The 14,539-nt window shown below is 33.2% G+C and overlaps 1 protein-coding gene across 2 annotated transcripts; it reads left to right on the top strand.

The window, feature by feature from the left end:
- The first annotated feature begins 5,331 nt into the window (after positions 1–5,331).
- LOC142624851 (uncharacterized) lies at positions 5,332–12,876 on the top strand. 2 transcript variants are annotated; one of them, XR_012842372.1, is made up of 11 exons: positions 5,332–5,871; positions 6,571–6,663; positions 7,058–7,159; positions 7,248–7,504; positions 7,825–7,956; positions 8,250–8,372; positions 9,101–9,229; positions 9,978–10,195; positions 10,539–10,692; positions 11,222–11,574; positions 12,494–12,876. XR_012842372.1 is itself a non-coding variant. In XM_075798608.1 (10 exons), the coding sequence occupies exons 1-10, from the start codon at positions 5,634–5,636 to the stop codon at positions 11,438–11,440; spliced, it is 1,665 nt and encodes a 554-aa protein (XP_075654723.1). In that variant the 5' UTR covers positions 5,332–5,633; the 3' UTR covers positions 11,441–11,865. The 2 variants fall into 2 exon arrangements, 1 of the variants encoding a protein (XP_075654723.1); XM_075798608.1 differs by lacking the exon at positions 12,494–12,876 and having other exon boundaries at positions 11,222–11,865.
- Positions 12,877–14,539: the final 1,663 nt, after the last annotated feature.

Below are 14,539 nucleotides of genomic sequence, written 5' to 3'. Positions count from 1 at the left end.
GATTCCACCTTCCAGGTGGGCTTTTAAATCTTATACAGTTTAACCTCTTTCGTCAACTTCATTAATTATGTATTTGGATGAGTTTTTTTTTTTTTGAGAAGCGGATGAGTTTGTTTTAATTGGTTTTTTCTGTTTGAAATATATTTTGTTTAAATATGGTTATATGTTACAACACGTACCTTAAAAGACGGTGAAGTTTTATAATTAAAAAAAAATTGTAATTAGTCAAATTAACTAAATAAGTTAGATTCTTCTAAAAAAAATAAAGAACTAAATAAGTTAGAAAATAAGCTTGTCCAAACATAACCTAACCTAAGTCAAATAATTTTTTTTAGTACATACAAAATATAATTTCAATTGTTGGGCTTTATGGAGCCTAGTTATGTTTGATCCGGTTGACGACTCGACCCGAATAATGTTGCGTGATTTTTAATGGGAGATTTTTTTAGGCTTATTTTTTGTGAATCCTGTGCGCAGGATGTAGAAAACTTTGTTTTGTGATTAGGGTTTGTAGTTGTCGTTTTTTTGAGAGAGAAAAAAAAATTGTCTTGTGTGTGTAATTATTTTTCTTTGACTTGTGTTTTTTTTAATAGTGTCTCTCACAAGTTTAAAAATTCGTGAAAATTCCCTACATTAATAAGTTATTATTATTTTTTAAGTTAAATATTGTACGGAATTTAAAATGAGTTTTTATTAATTTATTAAATTGAATTTGCACTATAGAGTCTATAGTTATACAATGGCCTCTGGGAGAAACTTGGCTGGTTGGGGATTTTTTTTTTTTTTGAGGAATCTATTTTTTGGAAACTACTGTCTACTGGTTGAGGAAAATTATGAATTAAGTCATGAGTCATGAGTCATGAGGAATGAGTCCCCACTCCCCACCAGGTACCAGCCATTTTCAATTGAATAATGTAGTCCTAGAAGTGTGCGCACAAGGCCACACAGCTCGCCTCAACCATCAATTTGATGTAGATAATTAAAGATTTTTAACAATAATAATTGCTTGTGGGGTTTTTTTTGGTTGAGAATCCTTTTCGATCTGATTCAATTCGTACACTACTTATTCCATGGCTTCAGATAGATCATTAACATGGTTTTTACTCCTGAAAGAAAACATATTCTAAATTTATGATTTTGTTAAGATCGATAAAAGTTTGAAAAAAAGTGAAAGATTTTCACCAAAACTGTACAAAATTTATTTGAACATGAAATTCCGATAATAATTTCATTATAATTAATTATTAAAGGCGAGTTTGGACAAAAGCTTCTACAACATATATAATAAATTTTTAGTTTTTTTTTTTAATTTTTATATATTCATATTCACGTAATACTTATATACTGGTTCTCATGACATCAACTAAAGTACTCAACCATAATGTTTTTTTTTGCTAAATACTCAGCCATAATGATATTTTATTTTAGAACACAACTTTGATGTTACCCTTGAACAAATATATATATTTTTATAAATTTCCACAATATAATATATTGGTCAACTTGAATAGTTATTAATACTTTGTGTGACGTTTAGCAACCAAATTTGTGGGTCTAGTAGTCTGGTACCCGAAGGTTGCCAACTTCTCATTTGTGAAAACAATACCTATACAAGTGCAATTCCGATGACCATGCCCATGAGATTTACTGTATTTTTCAAATTTCACAAATGGGAAGGGAAGTTTTACTGTATATGATTATGAGTTTTAGTTAATTCAATTGAGAAAGTGAAAGTTTTAAAAATTAAAATGTCTTTAGCTTTTTAATTAGCTAATTAGTACTTTTTTTCTTGGTTAAATATGGGACTTAAAAAGTTAAAAAATTGAATTTTGCTTGCCTAATAGTAATTAATGTTTAAAATTGATGGTAAAGAAAAATAATCACGAAGTAAATGTCACAAATTTAAAACATATCTATCTATAAATGAATAAATAAACACATTCTCAAACAAATAAACAAACAAACACGAGAAATTCTTATGGACGAAAGCATCAACCTAATTTAGGTCACTATTTCATCTGCCATTAAAATTTAAAACTAATGAAGCTTGCAATTCGTGAATACCGTGTGTGCTACGTGATACTATTTTGATTACAATGCATTTTTTAAATAGAAATCATGAACAAGTGTCACGAACTCACCCACCTCTCAATCAAAACACACACAGGTTTATTTAATTTAGAATTTGTTAACAGGTGACCATAGGACAATTATTAATAAACTATTTTAGAAAAGTTTTAATACCACTTTTATGAAGAATAAAAAAAAAATGTAAAAACAATTAGGTTATGTTTGGCATTAGTTTTTATTTTCTATTTTCAAAACCTTGTTTTTGGGAATATAAAGAAAAAAACAATTTTTTTTTTATCAAAAACATGTTTGATTAGTTGAAATTAAAAAGATAGTTTTTTGGAAAAATAAAAAATAAAAAATATTAAAATATGTTGTTACTAGGATTTGAACTCTAATGCTAACTCATTAAATGAGACAGATTCATTAAATTAAATGCGTATTTCATTGGCTTTTGAAAATTAAAAACAGAAAACAACATTTTGCATGTTTTCAGTTTCTTTCACAATTTGAGTTTTGAGAATAGTTTTTGTTTTCTATCCATTTTGGATTGTTAAACAAGTTTTCTAGTCTCAAAAATAAAAAATTGTTTTTGGAAACAGAAAATAAGGCGAAATAACAGTTACCAAACATACCCTTAATTGCTTTTATTATTTTCCCATAGAAAATTTCTTAAAATAATTCCTAAACTAATGTTCATAGGACATTAGTTAATATTTCCCTTTTATTTAATCAATGCTTCAATTCATTTTAAGACATTCTCTCCTCTTTCTATACATGCGTTAAAAACATTTAGTATTCTAAAAAAATGCCTCAATTCATAAATAAATAAATAAAAATCTCTCATTTTGACAAATTGTGAAAAAATTTGTATAACCATATATATATATATAAAACTTTAATAACCTTTTCTTCCAAGTTCCAACACCTATTCCTAAACAAATTTGTAGGAGTTGTTGATGAAAATTGTTTGCATTAATCACATCGTAGAAGTAAACGAAGGAACATAAAACTATGATAACCTTCTTCAATTGTTCTCTGCCTCCCAGCACATTCTATTCTGTCAGAATAAAATGTTGGTATTTAATATATTTTAGTAGTATCTGTAAGTGCACAATTGCACCTGGACCCAAAGAAGGTTATGGGCTCAGGCCCAATGAGCCTTAAACAATGAAATTTGTAGAGTGTGGGTTTGAAACTTAGGTTAGAAGCACTGGGAACTTGATAACAGGCTAAAAAATTACAAACACTTGTGATTAATAAACGATAATTGTAAATAAACCTTCTCGGACGTGAGCCGATGACTACTTCTGTATTATTTATCTTTCTTTCTTTAAAGGTTACAATTCTTAATTTCTTTCTTAGTTACCGACCTCCCCTCTCTTTGGCCTTCACTCCCCTTAAATACTTTCTTCCCTGATGCTTTTTGGACAGTGACTAGAAGTTTCAGCCCTACTGTTCAGGGGTCACTTCTCCATTAATGCGGCCAGGGAGGTAGATGCAGAGCCTTTAATGCGGAGGTGGCAGCCTTTGTACTTGATATTTTCTCTAACACTGGTACATCTAGAAGGTTCAGGGTATCCCCTTTTAACCATTAGTCTTTCCAGAGTTATACCTTGACCTTCATAATGAAGTTTTGAGTTCTCTTAGATTTGTCCGCGGAGAAACTCGTTCTCGGCTGTATCCTCAGATCCTCGGCGTATGGGCCAATTCGTAGAGTTTAATTCTGGAGTAGGTCAGCCCTCCATGCTACAGTCCAAAGGCCCATATGCCCACTTGGGTCCTTTTACCCCCCACAGTATCTTTTTTTTTTTTGTTGAATTAATATTTTTTAGTAGTATCAAGTATGTTATTCTAACATGAGATATATAGTGTGCGTTTGTTTAGCATTACGTCTGCGTTGAAGTTGTATTTGCATTTTTTTTATTGGTCATATGGTACTGTTTATGTACTAATCAAAGCACAAAAACGTGTGAACAGTATTTTGCATTTTAAAAAATATTTTGTTATAAAAAAAAAAAAAAGACAGACATCTTCAATGATTTATTTTTAGTATCTTTTATTTATTTATTATTATTATTTATAATTAGACCTTCCAAACATGAGGCGGATATACTTAGAAAAATCTTGATCAACACAAAATATTATAGTATTTTTTTTCAATAATTAGAATTCCTAATTGAGAGGGGCAGAGGAATCATTTTATTACGTTACTATCATTGGGTTCCAAGGCCTATTGAGTAACAAAGTCTAAATACATAATAAATTTGACAGCATTTTGTTACATTTGTTGAAGTAGTAATTGTGATTGGGGTACAAATCAACCAGTGGTTTCAATAAAAATAATATTACTCTAATTACAAATTAACCCCTCATATATATATATATATATATATATATATATATATATATATATATATATATTTTTAAGTTGTAATTTTGTGTGTGTATTCGTAGCATTATTGGATAAATAAACAGTAAAGATGAAAAATCAATCAGAGAAGACATATTTGACATATACCAGATCCTGTCAACTTCATATGTGTGTACTATTATAGACTAAACTGATGAACCTAATTAATGTATGTTGTGTTCTTTCACGCATCACAATCTGTATGTGCGAGTGCCAAACTGCCAATTATGATATCTCACTTCTTGGACCCCTATCGACATAAACAATGAATACACGTCTAATCAAAACACCTGTACTGATTGAGTGAGATAAGGATTCTACCGACCACAATTTTTGTCACATTGTTTTACGGGAAAAATTATAATGGATTGTTTGTAACTTTTATATAAATTCGTTATTTTTTATTCACTTGTTATAATTAATTATGTGGGTAGCTGTGATAAAAATTGTAAATTATTTTGTGTTACTGGAATTTTTGTTGGGAGATAAATGTAGATAGAAAATGAAATGGAATAGTATAGAACAGTATTTGAAACCAATGTTTACTTTACTTTGAGGTCCTCCTCGTGAGAGTGATAATGACACTTGCACAACTACACAGACACACCTCTCAATTTTTTTTGGCTCTTAAAAACTCACAAATTAAAGCAGCATGAAATGAACAAGGCCCTAATGGGCCCACCTCATCTCAATGGCCGTTCTGTAATTCCATCAAAATACAAGCCCTTAACGGGAGTAAAAGAAAATTTTAAAACCAGCTTTTTGAACAACTGGTTCCCCCTGCCTCTGCAAAATGCAAGTGCAACTTTCCCGTTTTATTTCACTTTCTTTCTTTTTCATGACTCCAAAAAAAAATAAAAAAAAAAAATAAAAAAACTAAAGTGAAAACAGAAAAAGCAAACTCCTAAGTTAACCTCTCGTACGAGAACTCAATACTCAAAGTCAGATAGAAGAAGCACTTCCTTCAAGAAAATTCTCTCTTTTTCTCTCTAACCCTTTTTATATTATAACTTCATCAACATCCTTAAAATTCACTCTTTGTCTTCAGCTTCTTCCTTTTGTAGATTCTCATTCCTTTTTTTTTTTTTTTTGATTCTTTAGTCAAATTCTTCATTCTGCTTTAATGGGTTGTTTTTATTAAGCAGTGGCAATGGGTGGTGGTGGTGGTGGTGGTGGTGGTAGTGGTAGTGGTAAAGTAGAGGTGGTAGAGAGTAAAGGGTGTTCAAAGCTATTGATTGGTTTGTCAACTCCAATGTCTTCTATGAGAAGTCTACACCCATTTGAGCCAATGTCTCCTGCTTCTTCTTCTCTTGCCTCTGAGCCCTTCACTGCTAGATCAGGCGCTCCCTTTGCTGGCCTTGTTATCTGTGTCACTGGTCTCTCTAAAGGTATCAAATTTTTATTTTCATTTGTGTTTTATGATTTCTCTAATTGGTAATTCTTTTTTTTTTTTTTTGTTGGTGCTGATTCTGTGTTCTCTGTTTCTGTTAATAAAAATAGTATCTTTTTTGTTTGTTTGTATCTTTTTGGTTGCGTTTTGCATTGGGGTTTTCTGCTTTTTTTAGTTGGTTAGTATCATCGAAGCAAATTGGCCATTGACCACGTTCAGGTACAAGAAGTCATGTCACAGGTATATCTTAGTTACAGCTCTACCTTAGGTTCCCCAAATTAAATTCAATCATGGGTTGCATTGACCAACAAACTACATGGTTGAATTTAATTGTCCTTAGAAAAGATAACCATATGACTAACTTCAATTAGGGAACATATGGTATAGCATCTAAGGAACTCTACCTAAGTTTTTCTTTGTTGTATCTTTTCTTCTCCCTTCATTATAAATAATTGCGACCGTACATATCAATTATATGTAATAAATCAATGTTACAAAGTAATGGTTTTGAGAGGGAAAACAACTAATTGAGGTCATAAAAATTTCTATTAATGGTTTTTCACATATAATCTATTATGCCTAACTCACTTCTCTGTGAAAATCTTGCTTCATCACTTTTTGTTTTGGGGGGTTCATACTAAGGAAGTAGTATTGTTATTATTTGGGTAGCTAATGTCTGTGGTTCTTGTTTTGGCAGAAGCAAGGAAACAAGTGATGGAAGCGACAGAGAGATTAGGTGGCCAATACAGTGCTAATTTACATCCTCAGTGTACCCATTTGGTGGTTCAAATATCCTTTATTAGTTTTTCAAATTGTTTAAATTGTCTTATATGAAGTGGCTGACCTCAATTACATTGGATTAAGATTTAATCATTGATGTTGTTCTCTCGTCTTGTTTAGTATACATGGATAAGCAACAAGTAAATGTACCCAGATGAAATTTCCCAATCTTCTTTAGTTGGTTAACATGGAATTTTTCTAAAAAGCATAAAAATAAAACTTCAGTTTTATCATAATTTATCTCATTGCATCGTTCGTGAATGATCTTATCTGTACACACTAGATGCATATCAAATACTCAATTCTACTACTGGGATGGCTTTGCATCATTTCCTGATCCTAGCATGTACATGTGATATCCTTCCTGATGTAATGCTTGTGCAAACTCCTTAATGCTTTTTACAGCTTTGGTGGACGTAAGTTTGAGCATGCTTTGAAGCATGGATCAAAAAATGGTCTTTTTGTTGTCACATTTGGGTGGTTTGTGGATAGTGTCAAGAGGAATGGTAATAATAAGACTAAGAAAACTATAGAACGAAATTGACATATGATCTTATTAAGTACTTCATATATGGTTTGTTTTGCCTGCTGCAGTGAGGTTGAGTGAATCACTCTACAGTGTTAAGAACTGTGGAGAAAATGGTATGCGCTTGGATGAGTTGAATCGGCTTGCTGGGTTTTCTGGCACTGAAAATTCTTGTCTGCCTGTTGGTACTCTTGGAGCCAAGAAATTTGACATGATTGAAAAATCAAGGTTTTCTGGAAGAGAGTTTAATAGAAGTACAAGCTCAACCCTTTCTGGTCACTCCTTGTATGTCGATCCAGACATTTCAGCTGAACTGCGTAATAAGGTAAACTTGAATATTTAGTGGGATATAGTGTGTTTTCTTTTGAACCAATGAGCCCTAGGTCAAATGGCACTATTGAAAGTGTGCGTGGAGAGTGAGATTGTGGATTCAAAATCCATTGGGTGCATGTATAACTTATCTAAAAAAAGTATGTACTTTTGAAATTTTGATGCACATATGTTGTATCTCTTGTTGTGATGCTAGCGTTTAAAGGTCTTGCATATCATCTGTCTATTATTAAGTGGGTACACCCTGCATCAATTAAGCCAGCATCTCTCCAGGTACCTTCAGAAACTCCCTGAGATGATTGATATCTTTGGCAGGTTGTTGAGGCTGCTGCTAGAGAAGGAGCCAAACTTGTAGAACAATGGTTTATTGGTTCTGGTGCTAGTCATGTGGTTTGTGAAGGGACTTCTGTGCAAAGATATCTTGGCCACGCAAGCAACATCATCACAGTGAGTCCCCGTTGCATTGCATTTTATATTTATGTGAATGAATATTTTATATCTCTAGTTTTACAGAGAATGGATATTATTTATGTCATAAAATTTCCTGATTCTCTTATTGTTAGGCATGTCTCACTGTACCAAATTTTGGCTGTCTTCATCTTCTTGTATTTTAACCTTTGTCCCATTGGTGACATTGTCTGCAATGTGGAAAATATTGATATACCTGATAGAGATCAGAGAGTGCTCTATGTAATTACTTTCATCTCAAAGAAATTCATCTGATATATGATGTGTCTCAGCCACTGTGGGTTCTGAAAACAGTAAAGGAGAAATATGTACAACGGCTTGTTCACATGTCCGCTGACTTGGCCAGGCAGGTTGGTATGATGCTTGAAGATTCTCAAAATGGCATTGCAGGGAAGGTAAATATTGATTCTTTATTTTCAATATTATGAAATGCCATTTCTATTCTTTTGCACTTACTGGTACGAATGAACATTAAATACAGAAATATTATGTTTGATTTAGTGTCTTTCTCTTTTCTGCCCCAAACCTCAGGGTGATCAACGGGTGGGGTGAGGTTGGACTATGTTTAATGTTCAAATCTTGCTAGCAGGAAAAGAAAGGGGGGTAAGAGGGGGTGAATGCTGTTGAGTAAAAACAACCAAATCTCGCTTTGGTTGTTTTTTTCTTATATCAATATGGGTGGGGCAAGGGGTCTTCAAATTATAGTATGAGATTAATAGTATAATGGAATGAAACATTAAAACTAGTTGTAAATGCGGATGTACATGAGGATTTTTCATTTCAGGAATATGCCGGGATGAATGAGAATTTGGAGTGGTTAGAGGAAGTCTATGGTGGGTAACATGATACTGACACATTTGAACTAACAAAATTGACAATCAGCTATAGCTTGGATTTCAACCTTCTGAATTCTCAGCTCTTGTTCACATTGTATTCCTATTCCATGACAAAAAGCCTTTGGCATTCTTTAAAAGTGTGAAGTTGATATTCTTTCATTATTTATTCCAATATTCATTTAATTTGTATTGTCTCATATGCTTGCATTTCTCTCTAAAGTTTATACACACACACACACACACACCCTCACACAAAGTTTGATATTGTTATTATTGACATTTCCTAGGAAACAAATGGGCAAAATGTCCCTGAAGATGATCAGAGTTGTAGAAATAAAGCAAGCCTCAGTGAAAGGCAACACCTTGTGAAATCTGCTAAAATTGGGGTTAGAAATCGCCGTGATCGTCGTATGCAGGTAATCATATTCAACTTTTTTTTCTTGCCCCATCCAGGACTCTGTTGTTAAGAGTTAAGACACCATACTTTGCTTTATTAAATTCAGAAAGCTACATATTAGTTTAAGCTGGATTATAATTCATATACATTCTAGAGGCAAGAGAAATACAATTTACTTTGTTTTCACTCAATAGAAAATATAATTTACTTACTCTGCCGCAATAAATTTTTTAAGTGGACGGACGAAAGGCACTATTGTGTGATACTGAAGCTATCTGGCTAGCACTATCCTGCCATTTATTTTTTGCTCTTTGTTCACTCCCATAATGGTGAAAGAGCATACTAGGAAATTTAATAATGATTGGTAAAACTTAATTAGATTATCTTAGCTATCTGATGTATTGACTTATGAATATTTAGAAGAAACATGAAGGGTGGTTTATGATAGTTGAATATGTCTGACCGTTTGACAATTTTTACAGTTAGTAATTTTTGAGATGAAAAATCCTGAGTCTTTTTTAGTAAGTGCAAGATCCCAATGGAAGGTCTTTGCATGATTTCTTTACTTTCACTCAAGTGCAGAACTGCTGGAAATCTTTGTAGTGAATCTTCAATGTATCCTTTCTGAGTGTCTGTTTAAGCAATTGGTGGTTGGGGAAGAGGGGGGGGGGGGGGTTGTTGATCTGTCTTAAGATGGAATACTCTATCAATGGATTTACAAGTGTTGATGTGAAGTCATCTAATTGTGAATTCTGTTGTTATTACAGACCTGTCAAACCCCAATACATCCAATAACCCCAACCAGCCTTTTGGATTCAATCTGCTGGTCAATATCCGAGCCAACTTCAACTGCTTCTATTTACACAGACTCTTTCAGTGTTGATGGTACTAGTGAACATCCCTCATCTGTGTTCCTAGATGCAAAAGGGGATGGCAAGGATTCAGAAGCTTCATTTACGAACTTAACCCGGCCACTTACAGAAAGGTGTTTGTTCTCCCTCTCGCTCTCTGCTAATGTGTAGATTTCATCTTTTTCTGATAGGCATGAGTTTGATGGATGGATTTTACGCTCTACTGTGTTACTTCATCTTTGTTTATACGTGTGTGCATCTTCCTGTAAAATATAAAGTGGTTCAACAAATTTTTATGTTGTGATGATCTGATGTGATGGAATATGTGAACTCTGATCTGTTCATATGGCATCATTATCCAAATTTTGTGAATAACACGTGTGCTTGTTATGCTGTGTTTCTGGTTATAGCAGTGTTCTCTATCCATGAGGAGTTTATAATCTCACTGCATTTAATTTTTCTGTGGCCTGTTTGCAGTGAGAAATCCGAATTGATATTTAAATACCACTTTCTTACCATACTGCTTCCCATTGACCGATTTGCTGAGATGGGGCCTTCTTCAAGAACGTTTTTCAGCGATAATGGCTTTACATGTTTGCAAGTGTTAGATCATATCTATGCATTTTATCAGGTAAGTCTTGAAGAGTTTCCTTCATGTGTCCGTCTATATATATTTTCTTATGCATAAGCAATGACTTAATAATTTTCTTTTTGTCATAAGAATTTCAAGTTAAATCTTTCATAGTTGGTTTGGTTATCAAATTTCAATATGGTATTGGGTTTGGCATCCTGTAGTTTTTAATAATTTATTTGCTAAAGGTAAGACAAAAAGCAAAGCAAAAAGTTGGAAGCAAAACCAAGTTTGCCAAACAGAATCTGGTGGAAGGGACTATATTAATTATTAATTAAAATTTTTTTTTAATACGAAGAAATACAAACCTTTTGTCCTTTTGACATGTTTTTAATCACCATTTTGACACGTTCTGTTACTGCATCAAGAAAAAATTCAACAGAAAACGTATGTGGTGTATAATTAACCCCTTTTGTATAATTATGATGGATGTTTTTGAAGCTTAAAGGGGGCTGTTAGTTTAATCACTTTTGAAGTTTATGTGATTCATTTACCAGGGACCTTGATGTTTATGTTTGCTCTCTGGCAGGAGAACATGTCTGTTCACGAAATAGAGGCTGCAATTCACACTGATTCGAGGCATGCAGACCGGCTGCGATCAGCGTACTCTAGTAGAGAAACAGCAGAATGTGGTTATGTGGTTTTTAAACGGATTGATTTCTTAGGAAGTCGAAAAAGTTTTGAAGTGTTGAAGCGTGTCAGTGGGGACAACAACAGCAACGTGTACGAGCTGTTGGTCAGGGCATGATGTCATCTTTTCAGTGGCTAATCCCTTTCCCGTATTTTAGTTTTGATTCAGTGGCAGTTCAATGGCCTAGCTGAACTATTAGTTCCAGGTCAAGATGCATTCAACCTTGCTTCTTTGAGATCTCAAGAAGAATGGTAATGGTTTCTACCATGTTATAGAACACGTAAGAATATATGATTTGCATTTACCCAGCATAGTGAATGGTAAATGAGTGAAATATTTACAAATAGTCTTTTTGTTCAAAGCCTACAGATTGATAGTATACACCAATTCAAATGGCAGTGCCTTTACACAGCAGCTTTGAATTTCAGATCCCTTGTACATTGACGATGTATTTGATGGTTAAGGTTTTTTTTTTTTGGCAAGTGTATTAAATAGTAAATGAGTGATTGAAATAGTTGCAGATAATCGTTTTGTTCATAACCCATACGCATCCAAAGGGTGGTGCCTTGATACAGCAGGTTTGAATTTAAGATGGTTGAGATGTTTTCAAATCTGTGTTAGCTTCGACTGTTCAACAAACTCCACATGTAATGTAATCTTGCACTGGATGGTCTTGTAATCAAAGTTCTATTCTTGATCTATTCTTGAAGGGTATCAGCGGGGGTTCAAGTGATAGCTTAGTGGTATTAGCATCATTTGTGGTGTCCTACATCTGCAATTCAAATCACACCTATCCCCCCCACTATCCACTTTTTTTTAAAATAGAGGTATCAAGTGGCAATTCTTTTAGATTTGCATATCAGGGAAAATTTAGGTGGGGCATCACTCTGGATTTCTTAGGATGATATCAGATCTCAGCTGTATCCCACAAAGCGTGGATTTAGTCAGGATACAACTTAACAACATAGTCCCACACATGTTGTGAGGGGCTGGCTGCATTATATGCCTGTCACACGACAATTTTTCTTAAATTATTGAGGCAGATTTGCTTCAAAAATCAAAATGACTGAGTTGATATTTCTGCATCCTAATACATCAATGTGACCCATATAAGTATAAAGCCAAGTACAATAACTGATGCGTGTCTCATGTTTGCACGAATCTTAACAGATTCCACTGTTGGCGTTTGATATGTACTGAGGTTCAAGAACATGAAGCAACTTGTGATAGAGAGAGCTTCAAAACCCTGAGAATAATGATCATGAAAGTGGTGCGTACGGCTACAAATTTATTTTCTTTTCAAAATGACACGGTTGGACGTCGTTTCTGGAGTACTGAGTGCCAACATAGTTGTCTATTGTAGCACTCGTCGTTTTCAGGATATCAAGGAAGTCATTCCAATAATGCTATGCGACACAAAAAATTTATAATGCCAAATTTCACCCACCCAAGTGGTACTGATAGGGAAAAAAATGGTGAATCTATGAGGGCAGTGTGTTCATTCTGTTGTGAAATTTGTTATGAAATAATTTGTGTTGGTAACATTGTTGCAGTCATTTATTTTTAGGTGCCAAATTGCTGATATGATTGGATGTTTACAGTTCAAAGATCAACCAGTATTTAGTATTTATTATATATATCAAACTTGAAATTGGTACATGACATTCCAAGGCAACTGTCAATTTTATTCCAGGACACCCTTATGCAAATTCTATAACACAATTGATTGGCATTTTATAAAAAAAGTTAAAGTCACTTTCAATTCAAAGGGCATTTGTTTATTAGCTTTAATTACTTCCTAATCCAGGTAAGACCCTTTTGAAGCCTCTTTAACAAGTGCACAAGGATATCCATTAACAAAAGTCTTTTTTTATTGATAATGACTAATATGATTTACTCATAAGTTTATCAACACTTATAATCACGCATTGATTTTAGTGGCCTAACTCTTGTAATATACAAGTGCCAGAAGATAGAAGTATCGTATATAGTAAAAAAAAGAATAGATGACCGTTATTATTATTCTTTTGTATTTTAGCATCTGTTTTACAACAATGACATTTGTTTAGAGGTTGTAACATTTATAGATGATCATTTTGTAAGCAAGGACACATTGTCCTTAGAAATTCCTTCTTATCTTTTAGTTTGTCTTCTTATAAAACACTCTTTACTAGATATAGGCACACACACTTTTGTAAGAAAGCAACGAATAATAAAACTTCATCTTCCCTTTAGTTTTCCTCTGTGTAACTGGTATCAAAGCACCGTAAGGTTGCTAAAAAATATAGTTTTTAGCAACTCAAAACACTACTTTATTTATTTTTACACTCCGCTTTATAATACACCCAACATCAAAATTTTTATTTTAACATTCAACACATTAAAATAATATATTCAACATAATAAATAACAATTACAACCGTCACTGCATTAAAATACTATTTTTTTAACACTACACATTAAAAAATTAGTTATTGTTTTGAGTTTTAAGCTACAGAGCTGTTAGAGATACAGTGACTAGCATTTTTGTAGCTCATACTCAAATTTTTTAAAGTTTTCCTTCTTGGCTGTAGAACACATTTTTGGGGTATTGGTTACTAAATTGACTTTTTAATCAATTTTGCAACCTTATTTCAGATGCTCTTATCCGCTTATAAATACACTAAAAAGCCATTTCTCTTTAGTCATATGAAAGATGATAACCCAATTTTTCTATTCATCAAAAAATGAAAGATGATAACCCTTTTTAGTGTTTACAGTGCTTTAAGTCTATCATTCCAAGCAATAAAATACCCTTTTTTTCCTTTAAAAAAAAAAAATCTTTGAACATGTCATTCTTATTTTTTCCTCATCCCTGATAGAGAAGTTATACCATGCTCCGGGTGTATGTTTCCTCTCTCTCACAATTGGTGGGTGGAGAGGAAACATATATCCAGTGCGGAAAACCTGGCTCCGTAACATGTCAAAGAGTAATCCTTGACCACCACAGTTCTCAGATAATTACAGCATGTCAAAGAGTAGTCCTTGACCACCACAGTTTTCAGATAATTACAGCATGTCAAAGAGTAGTCCTTGACCACCATAGATTTCAGATAATTACAGCATCTTTTCTTGGTCACTTTGTTTTGCTTCTCGGTTGAGTAACTTCTCCTCCTAAGTCCTAATAGCTATTACTTTTGGCTGTCAGATTAATGACATTATTATGGATAAAGATGA

This window comes from Castanea sativa, chromosome 1, assembly GCF_040712315.1.
Source record: "Castanea sativa cultivar Marrone di Chiusa Pesio chromosome 1, ASM4071231v1".
Taxonomy (NCBI): Eukaryota; Viridiplantae; Streptophyta; class Magnoliopsida; order Fagales; family Fagaceae; genus Castanea; species Castanea sativa.
Note: the sequence above shows the minus strand (reverse complement) of the source record. Positions and strands in the feature narration are given on the sequence as shown.

Bases quoted from the DNA above. Each gene is read 5' to 3' on its own strand.
- LOC142624851 (XM_075798608.1), top strand. From the start codon at position 5,634: ATGGGTGGTGGTGGTGGTGGTGGTGGTGGTAGTGGTAGTGGTAAAGTA. The intron at 6,664-7,057 runs TATCCTTTATTA...ATGCTTTTTACA, and splicing joins TACCCATTTGGTGGTTCAAA to GCTTTGGTGGACGTAAGTTT. The intron at 7,160-7,247 runs GTAATAATAAGA...TGCCTGCTGCAG, and splicing joins GGATAGTGTCAAGAGGAATG to TGAGGTTGAGTGAATCACTC.